General features: G+C 39.1%; 1 protein-coding gene across 1 annotated transcript; it reads left to right on the top strand.

The window, feature by feature from the left end:
- Positions 1-7,234: 7,234 nt before the first annotated feature.
- On the top strand, positions 7,235-15,314 carry LOC306893824 (uncharacterized protein). The gene is made up of 13 exons (XM_079455881.1): positions 7,235-7,357; positions 7,428-7,590; positions 7,662-7,854; positions 8,924-8,992; positions 9,405-9,473; positions 9,889-9,942; positions 10,037-10,108; positions 11,260-11,365; positions 11,767-11,837; positions 11,936-14,120; positions 14,326-14,424; positions 14,789-14,833; positions 14,929-15,314. The coding sequence occupies exons 1-13, from the start codon at positions 7,240-7,242 to the stop codon at positions 15,177-15,179; spliced, it is 3,495 nt and encodes a 1,164-aa protein (XP_079312007.1). The 5' UTR covers positions 7,235-7,239; the 3' UTR covers positions 15,180-15,314.
- Positions 15,315-15,665: the final 351 nt, after the last annotated feature.

The raw sequence follows: 15,665 nt of genomic DNA, 5'->3' as shown, positions 1-15,665 counted from the left end.
CCACTGTTTACTTGAAGTATACTTACTGTATATTGTAAAACTAGTGCTTAAATGTTGTGGGGGATTATACTATTCAACAGAGACACATTATAATGCATTTTAATCAACATGACATAAGCAATTGATAATGTAGGAATCTGCACAGAATTGTGTCATAATCATTTGCATGGATATACCAAAGCATTTGCAACTTGTTCAAAGAAATGATAAAATGCTTGTTTGATGTGCACAAGTGACACAAGGATGTAAGGATTGAACAGGAAGTTTTGAGAATTTCGAATAGGATCTGAGAAATGTACCAAATTGACATAGAAAAACTGTATTTAAATTGGGTGGGGGTACTTTTGGGGCAGTTTTGTTTCACCCAAGTGTCCCATTTCCACCCCTCTCAAACTGATGCATGGATGCATATAGCCAGAAACAATTCGTTTGATGCATGCAAAGAAGCAATACTGTGTGTCTTAAGCATTTATTCATGATTACGTAGACATGCTAAAAAAATCAAGGCCACACACTACACATTACACATGACATTACACATTTCATAAAATTTACATTTAGTCATTTAGCAGACGTTTTTTATCCAAAAGCGACTTACAGACGAGGAAACATTGGAAGCAATTATAACAATATAGGCAACAAAATGCATAAGTTAATTAAATCCAGTCCATTAAAGCCTAGCACAGTATACAAAGCTAAGAATAGTGAGGTAAGTAAAAAAAAAATTTTTTAGAAGACAAAAAAATAAGAGGTTAAAATCAGTCATCTACATTTTGACGGAAGATATGCACTTCACACACTAAACCGGCCTGTAGTGTTCTAGCAGTGTAAGGTTGAGAGTGGGTTTCTTCAGTAGCGGTGTGATGCAGGCCTCTTTGAACGCAGTGGGAAATGTCCCAGTGGTGAGCAAAGAGTTGATGATGTGGGTCAGACCAGGCACAACTGCTGGAGAGATGGCATGGAGGAGATGGGTGGGGATGGGATCCAGTGGGCAGGTGGTAGGGTGGTTGGAACCAATGACCTTGGAAACATCATCTTCAGTCAGAGGAGAAAAGGCGGGTGATGGTGGTATAGAAAATTGGCTGTTGATGGCGGTAGTTTTCTTTACGAAGAAATATGCAAACAACAGCTGCTAACTGCGATGAAGGTGTGGGAGAAGGCGGACAGAGGAGAGCAGAGAAAGTTTTTAAGAGTGTGCGAGAGTCAGGAGAGTTGATGATCTTCGAGTGGTTATAATCAGTTTTTGCAGAAGTAACGTCAACAAAGAAAGTAGAGAGAAGAGACTGGTAGAGAGAGAGGTCAGTTTGGTCTTTTGACTTGTGCCATTTTCTCTCAGCTGACCGGAGGCTGGCGCGAAGCTCACATGGTACATCTGATAACCAGTGGACAGACAGGGATGCATGGGCTGGTCCAGATGTAAGAGGGCATAGGTTGTCCAAGCAGGATGTAAGCGTGGAACACAGAGTGTCTGTGGCACTGTTGGTATTCAAAAGAGAGAGCTCCTCAGAGGGGGGGAGTGCAGACAAGACAGGAGGGAGGGACCGTAGGTAGCGCCGGAAAGTGACCAGCAGTAAGACATCTGCGTTGTCTGGAGCGTTGAGGTCGGGGGTGACAAAGAAGTGATCAGACGTGTGCAGCGGAGTGACCTGAGAGTGATGAGTGGAGCATTTCTCGAATCATCCTTGACATTTGCAAAACAGTTAGTGCATTTCTGGTTTTGATTGTTTGATTGCAAGAGACGGCACATGATTCACGTTAACGCTTTTACTGTTTGTACAATAATTTATTGACAGACAGTGTCATTGCGATGCAGACAGGAAAAGACAGCACTGCAAAGCACAAACAAATGTAGAAATCTGAACATAAGACAATCTCCTTAGGGAAAACTGTACATGCAGTGCAGTGGAATTACAGTGCAGTCTTCCTACACCTCCTGACGTTCCTGTCTTTTGGGCAACGGATTCTCATCCACATCACAACAAATATCTTCTCTTGCGATACAGCGTGAAAATCAGCTTTCAGAGTGTCTAATCCAGCCTCTGCAGGCATCAGCTGTGATGTCATCACACATTACATCCATGGCAGCCAGAAGGGTCATCTGTGTATGCGGCTGGCGATCATATACTTTTAATCTTCATGCTGAGAAAAAATCCTCAACGGGGTTAAGTAGGGTGAGAGGAACTCCACCAGCATCCTTTTGTGGGCCTCAAACCATTGCCTGATGATGTTGGAGAGATGGAAACTGACATTGTCCTAAACTAACACGTACTTTGGCAGGTCATCTCCAATCTGCCTCTCTCTTGTTCAGGGATGAGATCCCTGTAGAGAGTGTCAAAAGACTGTTTAGGTGTGAAAAGGGGCCGTCTGCATCCCTGTGAACTTGTCTTGCAGTCCTATGTGGAAAGAATAAATATAGTAATGCAAATCACTAAATTGAGTAAAATAAAATGCCACTGTTTACTTGAAGTATACTTACTGGATATTGTAAAACTAGTGCTTAAATGTCGTGGGGGATTATACTATTCAACAGAGACCCATTATAATGCATTTTGATCAACATGACATAAGAAATTGATAATGTAGGAATCTGCACAGAATTGTGTCATAATCATTTGCATGGATATACCAAAGCATTTGCAACTTGTTCAAAGAAATGATAAAATGCTTGTTTGATGTGCACAAGTGACACAAAGATGTAAGGATTGAACAAGAAGTTTTGAGACTTTCAAATCGGATCTGAGAAATGTACCAAAGTGACTTAGAAAAAACTGTATTTAAAGTGGGTGGGGGTACTTTTGGGGCAGTTTTGTTTCACCCAAGTGTCCCATTTCCACCCCTCTCAAACTGATGCATGGATGCATATAGCCAGAAACAATTCGTTTGATGCATGCAAAGAAGCAACACTGTGTGTCTCAAGAAGCATGTATTCATGATTACGTAGACATGCTAAAATTTCAAGGCCACACACTACACATTACAGATGACATTACACATTTCATAAAATTTACATTTAGTCATTTAGCAGACGTTTTTATCCAAAGCGACTTACAGACGAGGAAACATTGGAAGCAATTATAACAATATAGGCAAAAAAATGCATAAGTTAATTAAATCCAGTCCATTAAAGCCTAGCACAGTATACAAAGCTAAGAATAGGGAGGTAAGTAAAAAAACTTTTTTTTAAGAAGACAGAAAAGAATTAGAGGTTAAAATCAGTCATCTACATTTTGACGGAAGATATGCATTTTCACACACTACACCGGCCTGTAGTATTCTAGCAGTGTAAGGTTGAGAGTGGGTTTCTTCAGTAGCGGTGTGATGCAGCCCTCTTCAAACGCAGTGGGAAATGTCCCAGTGGTGAGCAAAGAGTTGATGATGTGGGTCAGACCAGACACAACTGCTGGAGAGATGGCATGGAGGAGATGGGTGGGGATGGGATCCAGTGGGCAGGTGGTAGGGTGGTTGGAACCAATGACCTTGGAAACATCATCTTCAGACAGAGGAGAAAAGGCGGGTGATGGTGGTGTAGAAAATTGGCTGTTGATGGCGCTAGTTTACTTTACGAAGAACGATGCAAAATCATCAGCCGTTAACTCCAAGTGTGGGAGCAGGCGGACAGAGGAGAGCAGAGAAGGTTTTTGAGAGTGTGAGAGAGTCAGGAGAGTTGCTGATCTTCGAGTGGTTATAATCAGTTTTTGCAGAGGTGACGTCAACGGAGAAAGTAGAGAGAAGAGACTGGTAGAGAGAGAGGTCAGTATGGTCTTTTGACTTGTGCCATTTTCTGTCAGCTGACCGGAGGCTGGTGCGATGCTCACGTGGTACATCCGATAACCAGGGGGCAGACAGGGATGCACGGGCTGGTCCAGATGTAAGAGGGCATAGGTTGTCCAAGCAGGATGTAATCGTGGAACACAGAGTGTCTGTGGCACTGTTTGTATTCAAAAGAGAGAGCTCCTCAGAGGGGGGGAGTGCAGACAAGACAGCAGCGGAAAAGCAGGAGGGAGGGACCGTAGGTAGCACCGGAAAGTGACCAGCGGTAAGACATCTGCGTTGTCTGGAGCGGTGAGGTCGGGGGTGACAAAGAAGTGATCAGACATGTGCAGCGGAGTGACCTGAGAGTGATGAGTGGAGCATTTCTCGAATCATCCTTGCCATTTGCAAAACAGTAAGTGCATTTCTGGTTTTGATTGTTTGATTGCAAGAGACGGCACATGATTCACGTTAACGCTTTTACTGTTTGTACAATAATTTATTGAATGACAGTGTCATTGCGATGCAGACAGGAAAAGACAGCACTGCATAGCACAAACAAATGTAGAAATCTGAACATAAGACAATCTCCTTAGGGAAAACTGTACATGCAGTGCAGTGGAATTTGTGGGAATTAAGATCAATATATAGATCGATATAAAAATGGATGATTAATTTTGTTTAAATCAGATGTATTTACCTACGTGACATGATTGTGAACAAAAGCTTGAAGCTGAGAGTTCTACAGTTGCTAGATGTTGCCAGAGATTCGAATGTGGTCAGTAAGTGGGGGGTGCATGTTCTGCTTATGTGTGTGTGTAACAAGAAGCATCTTCTTTTTGGGGGAAGGAATGTGCACACTGAAGGATCTTATTGTGGTATTAAACGTGCCTTTACATTTAATATGCTTTATGATTTCATTATTGTTTATTAACTGTGCATAATATGTTGAAAATATAACCAAGTGTGTGAGTTGTGTTAGCCAAGAGTTGGGATGATTTTGAGGGTATTTTTCCACAGGAAACGGTATGTGTGTGTAAAGATTAGATTACACAGGGAGCCCCATGGAATGTGGTGTGTAGTGTTTCTATATAATACATTGCAGATGTTCGAGAGCAAAGCAGTGTAAGCCTGGTTGGCTGAAGACAGGACAAGGGAGAAAGAGCTGATTGGACCCTAGCTGAAGAAGAGACGCGACGGGAAATATTATAAAAGCTGTGAAACTGTTTTTTTGGGGGTCGGTTCTTTGTGTAAGACTTTGCGTCTGAGAACCCACCCAGCAGCTGCTGTACCCAGCTGTTGTATTGTTTGAGACTTCTGATCAATAAATTTCAACATTTTCTTAACTGGCCTATCTCCAATTTTGAACACGCAGAACATTGAAGAAATGTTCATCAGATGGTGACCCCGACGCGATTGGAGAAAAAGGCATTTAAAGAGAATTGTAAAACTCGGGGATTGACCGAAAATCGGGACAAGACAACTTTTAATTCAACACACTGTCGACAGAATACGATAAGGTAAGCAGAGACCTGTTTAAACGACCTTCTGCAGATTGGATATTCCAAATTTATGTGTTGAGTTTGAAGTATATCCGTACATTTGATTATAAATTAAAAATCGTTGGTATTTGTTGATCAGAACTAATTGTGAAGTCCTTTTAAAACACCTACACGTATAAAGTCGTGTGGCATGATAAAAGGCGCATTTTTAAAACACCCGCTGGTATAAAGTCCACGGCATGATAGAAATGAGATAATTGTGAAATCCTTTTAAACACCTGCAAGTATAGAAGTCTTGCGGCATGATAAAAGTGAATAAACAGGGATAAATGCTTTTAAAACGCCCCGGGGTAACCAGGCCCTAGGCACGCTAAAAGCAGATTAAACTGTATATATTAATTGTGTATTGTGTACTGAATATCAGTTTTTAGAATGTCTGAGTTTGAGAGAGAATGTGAGGAATACGGGTGTTCCCCGGTAATTATACAATGGAGTCAGATATGTATGGAAAATGTATGGAAGGAATCGGAGAATGTATTAATTAAGATAACACCAAAAATCAGGGAAATGGAGGAAAAAGCGCATGCAAGTTTGAACAGCGGCAGAAAGAGCTAAATGGATGCTGGATAGCATTATGTGAAGATTGCACATGACAGAATGAGTGTGTGGCTGTGTTTGAGACAGTGTAGGGGAGGGGTATGTATGTGTGTGTGTGTGTGTGTGTGTGTGTGTGTGTGTGTGTTTGTTTTTGTGGTTTATGAAGACTTTTGACCTGAATACGCACCAGCATTACGGGGACATTTGGGTTTATGAGGACAGGGACCATGTCCTTGTAAATCCGACAATGTAGATGTCATTTACTTAGTCCCAGAAGCACTATCTCCAATTTTGGCGCGATGTCCTTTTATACCATAAAACCCTGAAATGTTACCATACACAGTGTATCTCTGAGTTTGAGAGTGCGCCCCTGTAGCCTGGTCCCGGTATTGCACTCGCGTCATCCAAAAAGTGCATATATTATGCCAGTGTAAGTTTTAAGGCCTGTGATTGGATAGATCGGTATCGATTGGCGCGAAATAGCGAAAACAAGATGGCGGAGTTGGGCGGAGCTTCAATCAGCGCTGCTTGACTGCACACAACCTGCTATATACACGTGAGTTAATATACAATACTAAGTCATTATTATAATGATAATAATTTATCGATTGCGAATGAAATATGTGATGCATATGGGTCCTGCAATGAAATGTATTCCTAAAATAAAATAAAGTATGACAATAACTTAAAATCAGATCAGTACAGTTTAATGGAGAAACGCGATTAGACAATCTTGTTTGCTATGCTATTAATAAAAGTATAAACAAACAGTTTACTCACAGGCATAAATCATAGATGCTTATTAAAAAGATATTTGTACTATTAGTAGTTTTATTTGATATTAATGATTCTAATGAATAGCCTATGGTAATCAGAGGTGTAGTGATGCTCACGTTTATTTCCAGTTCGGACCGGATTAGAAACTGCACCAGAGAACACCTGTTTTTCAACAATTGAACCTGTTTGAAGCAACTATCACTCAAAAGGTAAGTTATAATGTTGTTTAATAGCTTGTTTAATCCGTCTGGTTTGTTTGTGCATGTCTTGCAAGCTCTTCCCTGCTTATTTTAGTCTTATTCATCATAATATTGAATTGTCATGACATGTGTTGAATGGGAGGGGGATGGATATATATATTATATTAAATAATAATACCACCCAGTACAGTATCCTGACATGCTGCTGTGAAATATAACTGCAGTTCTTCTGCGTTAAGAGATTGATCAAGATGCACTCTTATTTCTCCTGAGTTTAATATCATAAACTTTGTACCAATAGAACTGTCATTCTTAATGTTTATATCAAAACCAAACTTGCTGAATCATATGTCAAATGAAATGCACTATTCAGAATTATTGAGTGTCTTTTCCTATGACCGTAGACACATCAGATGGCCGAAGTGAAACGGCGAAGGAGAAAGCCCAAGCCTCTGGAGCAGGCCATACAGTTTTCACTTCTCAAGAAAGACAAGGAAGGGCTTGATGGCAGATTCATCAATGATTCAAAAGGTGAGTTTGATGGTTTATTAAAGCTGTGTCAGGTACATTGTATGCTATTTACTTCTCTGTTGTCGTGTAGGGAGAGGTGTGTTCAGTTGTACTGAGTTTGATAAGGGAGATTTCCTGCTGGAATACAGAGGAGATCTCATAAGTAAAGAAGAATGTGAGCGGAGACAAGGAATATATCATGACGCCCTCAAAGTTTTCTTGTTTGAGTTTCGATATGATGGAAAACTCCTCTGGTATGTAGAAAACATTTTAACATTAAAACTACTCTATTATAGATACTTATTGATAACTCTCATTTCTTTAGTGTTGATGCTGCCCGAGATGACTGTTCTCTTGGTAGACTTGTAAATGATGACCATATTAACCCAAACAGCAAGATGAAGACGATCCGTGTGGATGGAAAACCACACCTTTGCTTATTTGCTATAAGGAGCATCTGTGCTGGTGAAGAGATCACATATAATTATGGTGATTCTGAGTGGCCATGGCGTTGCACGGTATTTAAACCTTTACAATAACAACTTTGGATTATTTCAAACAACTTAAAAATATAAAAGGTTAATTGTAATGGATTTTATATGAATAACCTTATGCGTGTCAATTAGATGCAGTATATCAGGTTGTTTGTAGCCTCCACATCGTTTTTATGAAGACCCTTTTTTATGAAGACATCAAAAAACATGTTTACCTCAAGAACAACTCATGCCAATATTGAAAACTCATTATTGTACTATTAGATTAAATATAACCATAATACAAGTAGTTAAAAAGCAGCCTCCTTGGTTAAAATAGACCTTCAATAAGTAATTCTACAATAATAATGAGTCATTATTTGTCACATTATATTTTGTTTCTTATTTGTTTCTTAAACTTGTTGTTTCAGATGATAACTAGAGTTGCTATATCTTGTTTGGGTCTCACCTGATTATTTTTAAAGTTATCCAATAAGTTAATGTAATAATTTAGTTATTCCTCAAGTGAAAGAGCAGATTTTTAATGTACCTCCGAAACAGATTGTTTGCCACAGTTATCACTCACTGAATTATGATTGTGTGTGTGTGTATAAAGTGATCTCTCATATAAATACTTAAACTCAGGGTGCTGTAGTTACCAGTGTCCCGGTAAGACGTGTGTCCTTATAGACCAGACTTCTGTCAAACTAAAACCACACACTTGAGATTCTTCAGTCAAGTTAAACATCAAGAACATGTTTTCCTCATAAAACTGTGTCCTCATAAAACAGGTGTAAAGCTACAGACAACCTTACATACTATAATGAACATGCATGTAATGTGATGCATTAAAGTATTTTGGGTTACATTTAAACATGTATCTTATATTTAAATATTGATTTGAAATAAAACTCTTTTGTAATCTTACTTTGATATTATCTCAAATCACTACTTCATGTGCACATACAGTATTTATTGGTCAGTAACTGTGTACTAACCATGGTCATCCTGTTCATGTCTATTTTGCATTACTGGCTGACTCTACATTATCCTTTTGATATATTTCATATATTTGCCATGTTTTAAAACTCTTATCTTTATGTTATATTTTCAGATAAGCCATACGACCCAGTTGTCACCAGGCAGTGATGATTGTGCTGCTCTTACTGTGGGACTACACAAGGTGAGTGACAGTTGTACTGGAAGAGAATGAGTAGGGCCGGTAATTCTGCATATCTATTCCAATTCTTATTCATTCCTAACTTTAATTTCAATAAGGGAAAAACATTATATATCCTTCTTATTTATTTGAAGTCTGATTGCAAAACATGTCATTGTAGCTGAATATTAGCTTTCCTCTATCCCAGTGGTAAGAGCATTGTGTTAACAACGCAAGGTTGTGTGTTGGATCTCAGGGGATTGCAGATACCTGTGTATAAATGTATAGAATAATGCAATGTAAGTCGCTTTGGATAAAAGCATCTGCCAAATACCTACATGTAAATGTAAATATTAGCGCTCGGCACAGAATACAATGCATAGGGTTAGTGCTTTAACAAACAAGGGTTTCAAATGTCTAATTTGATGTTTTGTAGACTCTCAGTGAGGTTGAACCCTCCATTCTTAAAGTGAACACACAGTCAGAAGCCAGAGACGTACAAAAGGTATTGTTTTTTTCTTTCTGGAAATCAAATGGTTATGGCCATATGTTTAGAGTTTTAACTATCTGCATAATTACCATGTTAAAATGTCAACCTCTTTTAAATGTCCAAGTCACTTCTGTAACCCATGAATTACTTTGCCCACTAATATAACCCAGTGGTTGAAAATGTGCCATTGTGGCTAAATTTTTTCTGGCATCATTAGCCAGCTTTTGCTTCAGTGCTTCATTCATAATGTTTGCTTGTTTTCATTTCATGTTTTTAGTTGAATGTAGTCAGTGATCAATCACTGTTAATGGACTCAAGTTTCTGTGCATCCACTGAAGGACTGGAAAAAGTCTGTCTGTGATTCTGCTTTATTTGGATAATCTCTGAATCCTCTCTGTAGAAGTGTTAAGTGTTTTTTCCTTGCTTCCAGGTGACTCCTGAGAAGGACATATTATCATTTAAGGGTCAAGACTGTGTTGAGAAGGTAATAAAAAGAGCATTGCATCATTTGAGGAAATATTAGTTTGTTCTAGTATGTCTTCTCCAGATTAAACTTGTTTTTTTCATTATGTTTTCAGATGACACCTGTCAAAAAGCACTTGTTCAACGAGGAGCAGAGCTTTTGTGCACCTACTGAACAAGTCAATGAGGTATTTACATGTTTTAGTTTAATGGGAAAACCTGTGTAAATAATTAATTTTATTCTGCTGGCCCACAACCGTCTAAACTGTCCTACCCCAGTTTAAACCGAATGAACCAAAAAAAGGTTTTATATAACATAAAATGTCTTTGACATTGTGTTCTGTGCCATTGCTTACGCCTGGGCCACACATACTCCGTGTGTAGAACTTGTGTTGCGTATTGTAGTACGTATGCGTTGCGCAAGCGATATTTGCCATACGGTGGCGATCTGTGGTTTCTGTGACCCACAAGTTCAACAAATGTCACACAGTTTCACTTTCAGCAGAAAAGCCCCTCCTCTAAATGCTTTTTTTGAAAAGTGTGTAGTGTCTTTAACATGAAAATATACTTTCAGATTTACAGTTTTACCGGATTATGTGTTTTCTGCAATCCTGGTAAGAGTTGAGCTTTATCTAGCTTTATCTCGAAATCAAATCAACATGATGACTGTGAAAATGAGTGGCTCACTTTAATTACATGCATGTATGGTGAAATCCCATCTCAATCTGTGTGATTTTAAGCACAATACGCGTCCTGTCACTTTTAAATCTGTCCGTAGTGTACAGCGAAAACAGACTCAATGCATAAACGCTCGCTGCACTGACAGAACGTAACGCATCTGCAACGGAACAACGGACGGACCGCAACGCAAACGCAAGCTGTGTGAAGAATATCATCTGTTAACATAAAAAAATGCAACGCACTGCATACGGAGTATGTGTGGCCCAGGCGTTAGGCAATGTTTTACATGTCTCAGGAAAATGTGAAGTTAATATATTTGCACAGCAGGACATTTAGTTACCAAAAATGTATGTTAAGAACGATCCGATTTGGGAATCGGATCAGATCGTTAAGTATCTTAAGATTCCCACAGAGAAATGTATTACAATCTTAGGGATAGTTCTAATAATAAATCTAAAAGTATTATTGTTTGTCTTAAATTTGGACTCTAAAAATAGGTTGGAGCTCTTAGTTTTGCTCTCAAAGTGGACCAGTTTTAAACTTTAAAATGATCAATATCTTCTTCAAGGATGCATGATTAAAAATTGTAGTTTTACATGTATGTTTAAGAATATTCCTTTTTTGACACTGACACATTCACAAATCTTTTTCTTTTCAGGTCTGTAAGCATGACGTGGTCTCTTCAGTAATATCAAGCATGGACAGATGTGCTAAATGTGTGGGACCTGTTGCGGCACTAAAGTGGATTGGCCTGAGATGTAAATGTTAGTATATTGTCTATTTTGCAGCATGACATATCTTCATTTATTTTAGTACCATTCATTTAAGATCAAAGTTGTTTAACTGTTGAAGCAGCTTATTATCAAGTTATTAGTTAGGCTAGTAGTTTTTGCTGTGATATAGAGTTACTTGAAATGTGCTTAAAGTAATACATAAAAATAGTAACATTTGCATCCCCCCCCCTTTCATTTTTGCTAATCTGAAAATGATCCAATCCATTAACAAAAGAACATATATGATCCAAACCTTGAGTTTTGTGATCTATTAAACCACTAAAAACATAAATTGCAATAAGGGGGTAATTTTAACATGAGATACTATACCTAAACGCAATACAAATGACAACAGCTGAACATGTCCTGATACATGATGATTTCTCCAATAGTGTGCTCCAGTTTTTGGCACAAGTCCTGTTATTTAAAGTTTCACGAATGGACTGGAAAACGGTCATCACTGGTAAGAGAGTGTTTGATTTATATATGTTTGTTCTTTAGTTTTATGAATTAAAACTTTCTATTATTACTGTAAATTAATCATACCTATATTGACAATAGGATGTAAGTTCAGAGGAAGATGAGTTGTCAGATGAGGAATACATACCACAGTCTGAGTCAGACAGTCAGTCAGACAGTTTAGATGAACTGACAACAAAACCAGCAAGATATGATCAATCTAAACTCCTCTCAGATATGCATGGAGCGGCATCCTCTAAGTTTAGTGAACCTCTGAGATCCAATGTTACACCCCTGAATTTATCTAAAGACAAAGGAAAACCAATCTTAAAGGCCATGGAAGCAGCATGTGTTTATGAAGAGTCTGGCTTGCTTTGTCAGGAGGAGCAGTTGACTGATGTTGAGATAGACAGTGAATCGGACAGGTCTGGTGAATGCAACCTTCCCAGTAAGCAAGATTCAGAGGTATGCAGGTCAACAGATGTTATATCATCACCGCCATCACAAAACAGAGAGGAGAGTATTGAGAAGCTTTTGAATGCAGAAAAGGCAGCGACATTGAGAGAGGAAGGGAGGGAAAGCAGCATTGGTGAAGCAGATCAGTGTGTGGAATCAGCAAACATTTCTTGTTCAGCAAATAGTAAGAACTATTGTTACATCTGCGGGAAGCCTCAGTCCAAGTTGGCGCGCCATTTGAAAACTCATATGGCTGATGTTGAAGTTGGGCAGGCCTTGTCACTCCCTGTGCACTCAAAAGAACGCAAAGCAATGCTGCAAAAACTCAGGAACAAGGGCAACTATCAGCATAACACAGATGTTTTAAAGTTTGGAGAGGGGGCCCTTAAAATAAAACGGGCACCAAAAAAAGAACGTGACTCAAAGCATTTTGTGCATTGCATGTACTGCAAAGGGATGTTTGTACGTAGAGATCTATGGCGTCATTTGAAACGATGTCCCTCAAAACCAGTGTCTGACAGTGAAAACCAAGGGAGAACCAGGGTTTTGGGTCTGGCAACTATGGCAGAGTCTTCATTCAGTCAGCAGATATCGCAAGGAGTGTGGAAGCTCTTAAGTGTGATGAAGCAGGATGACATTTCTGCTGTTGTAAAAAATGACCTGAGTATTCTTCAACTTGCACAGTCTTTCTATAACAAACATGGACATGACCCTACCAAGTTTGAGTACATTCGTCAAAAACTCAGAGAAATTGGAAGATTGTTGTTGACTTTGCGTAGAGAGTTTTCAATATACAGTCTAGAAGAAGCTGTAAAACCTGCCAATTTTTACAGACTCATTGGAGCAGTCCAGAGAGTGTCTGGCTATGACGACGAGAGTCACTGCTACCAATGTCCAAGCCTTGCACTGAAACTGGGGCATTCTTTGAATAAGATTTGTGAAATCGTTCACTGCAGAGCACTGATGTCCGAGGACAAGGAACTGATCACGTCGACAGAGACATTTAAAAAGCTCTACTCCTCAAAGTGGTCTGAGATGATCTCGCACACAGCTTTGGTCACGCTGAATGAGGCGAAATTTAACAAGCCATTAACCCTGCCTTTCACTCAGGACGTACAGTGCCTTCATCAGTTTTTAGAGAAGACTGCACAAACAGCATTTCTGAACCTAAAAGAGACTGCCTCTCCTCAAAGCTATGCAGAACTAGCCAAAACAACGCTTGCCAGAATGATTGTTTTCAACCGTAGACGTGCAGGAGAGGTCTCTAAAATGCCACTCCGAGGTTTCAAAGAAAGGGACAGCACTTCTCTCCATGATGATGTTGCCATGGGCCTGAGCAAGTTTGAACAGAAACTCTGCAGCCACTTTAGTCGAGTTGAGATCAGGGGGAAAAGGGGAAGAAAGGTTGCGGTTCTTCTCTCACCTGATATGGTTGATGCCCTGACACTGCTGGTTACAAAGAGAAGTGAATGTGGAGTGCTGGACACTAATGAATTCTTGTTTGCCAGACCCAACTGCCAGAGTCATTACAGAGGTCCGGACTCTCTTAGGGTTTATGCAAGTGAATGTGGAGCTCAAAATCCAGAGTTTCTCAGATCAACTCATCTCCGCAAACATGTAGCTACTCTCTCCCAAATCCTAAACCTGAAAAACAATGAACTGGATCAGGTCGCAGATTTCCTGGGACATGATATTCGCGTCCATCGCGATTATTACAGGCTGCCTGAAGCCACTACTCAGCTGGCTAAAATATCCAAGTTACTGCTAGCCATGGAAAAGGGCCGTCTTCCTAATCTTCAAGGCAAATCACTTGATGACATTGAGATTGAAGGTATGTCCATCCTACTGTAGGCAGTACAGTGGAGTTTTACACTCATAGGGAGGTTTAAGGAAACTGAATTATGTGATGTACCTTGCATCTATTGAGTACACACTAGGGTGTAGTCTAATGGTCAGTCATGTTTCAAAAATGACTTCTGAATACAGGTTAAACATGTAGATGTTTCTCATGTTCTAAAGTTCACTTTTTCTTCAAGATGAAATCAGTCTGACAGATTCTGAAGCCAGTGATCCTGATGAAAGAGAGTCTGAGGACGATGCTCCTGCTGGAGGTGCAGGTGTCTCCAGTGATTTTGGTAAGTTGACAAGTAAACATGTTTTTGAATATGTTATTATTATTTTAACCCAGCATTTTAATTAGATTATTTGCATAAATAAAATGCATAGATACAGTTTTATTGCTTATTGTGCCTATAGTGCAACTTTTCTAATGGAATATTATTAAATTTAGGGATGCTCCAACATTTTAATTATGTCTGATACCAAGAAGTTGGTCATTTTCATGTTTGCCAAAACTGATAAATGACAGATGAACACAAGTCTTAAAAAGCAGCTGTTCAACAGGCTGAAGATTTCACTTCTAGAATAATATTTGAAGTTAAGGCTATAATAATAAGTTCATCCAAATTTCCTGATCAGTGTATAAATGATTTCTTGCAGATGTTCATAAGATGCCAATTGAGAGAACCACTGAAGTTTCCCAAGGTACCTGGGGGTTTAAATCAGAATACCATCATCATTGTAAGTACATGAGCTCTCATATAGTTAGAGCTTACTAACATATAAATTATTCTGTACAGAGAATGAGAGTGAGGCAGAAACTGAAAAACCACGTAAAGGCCAAAAGGTGTGCTGGTCGAATGCAGAAGTTAGCGCTGTGATGAAACATTTTAAGTCACACATAATCAAAGGGAAACTGGCCACACTGTCTGAATCCCAGCAGTGTAAGTCCGCTGAAAATCATGTTTTGTCAAGGCGAAGTGCACAAAACATCAGAGATTTCGTGCGAAATCGCGGAATTAGTTTAAAAAGGAAAGCACAACTCAAGTAAAGTTGGATCATGTCTTATTTGATGTTGTTCTATTTTGATTATTACTTGTTTGTTTTTGTTAATAATAATGGCAGCAGTAATTTGTTAAAAAAAAAGTAATACTGTCAGCGTTTCATCACCCTCATGTTGTTTCAAGCCTGCATGACTTTCTATCTTCAGTGGAATGCAAAAGGAGATGTTTAGCAGAATGTTAGGGCCAACCTCAGCCTCAGACGTTCATTGTATGGGAAAGAAGGTGCAATGAACGTCACTGGAGGCTGAGGCTGAGGTTGGCCCTAACATTCTACTAAACATCTCCTTTTGCATTCCACTGAAGATCGAAAGTCATGCAGGCTTGAAACAACATGAGGTTTTTTTTTAAGTTTCTCATGTTGTAGAATTCATTGCATGTTCAGCAAATGAATCTTACTCATTTCAATGTATGTTTAATAAAATCTAACAAATTGGCTTGTTTCAAAGCAGTCTGTTTTGTCTGTTTATTTGTTT

This window comes from Barbatula barbatula (genome assembly GCF_947034865.1).
Source record: "Barbatula barbatula genome assembly, chromosome: 5".
Taxonomy (NCBI): Eukaryota; Metazoa; Chordata; class Actinopteri; order Cypriniformes; family Nemacheilidae; genus Barbatula; species Barbatula barbatula.
Note: the sequence above shows the minus strand (reverse complement) of the source record. Positions and strands in the feature narration are given on the sequence as shown.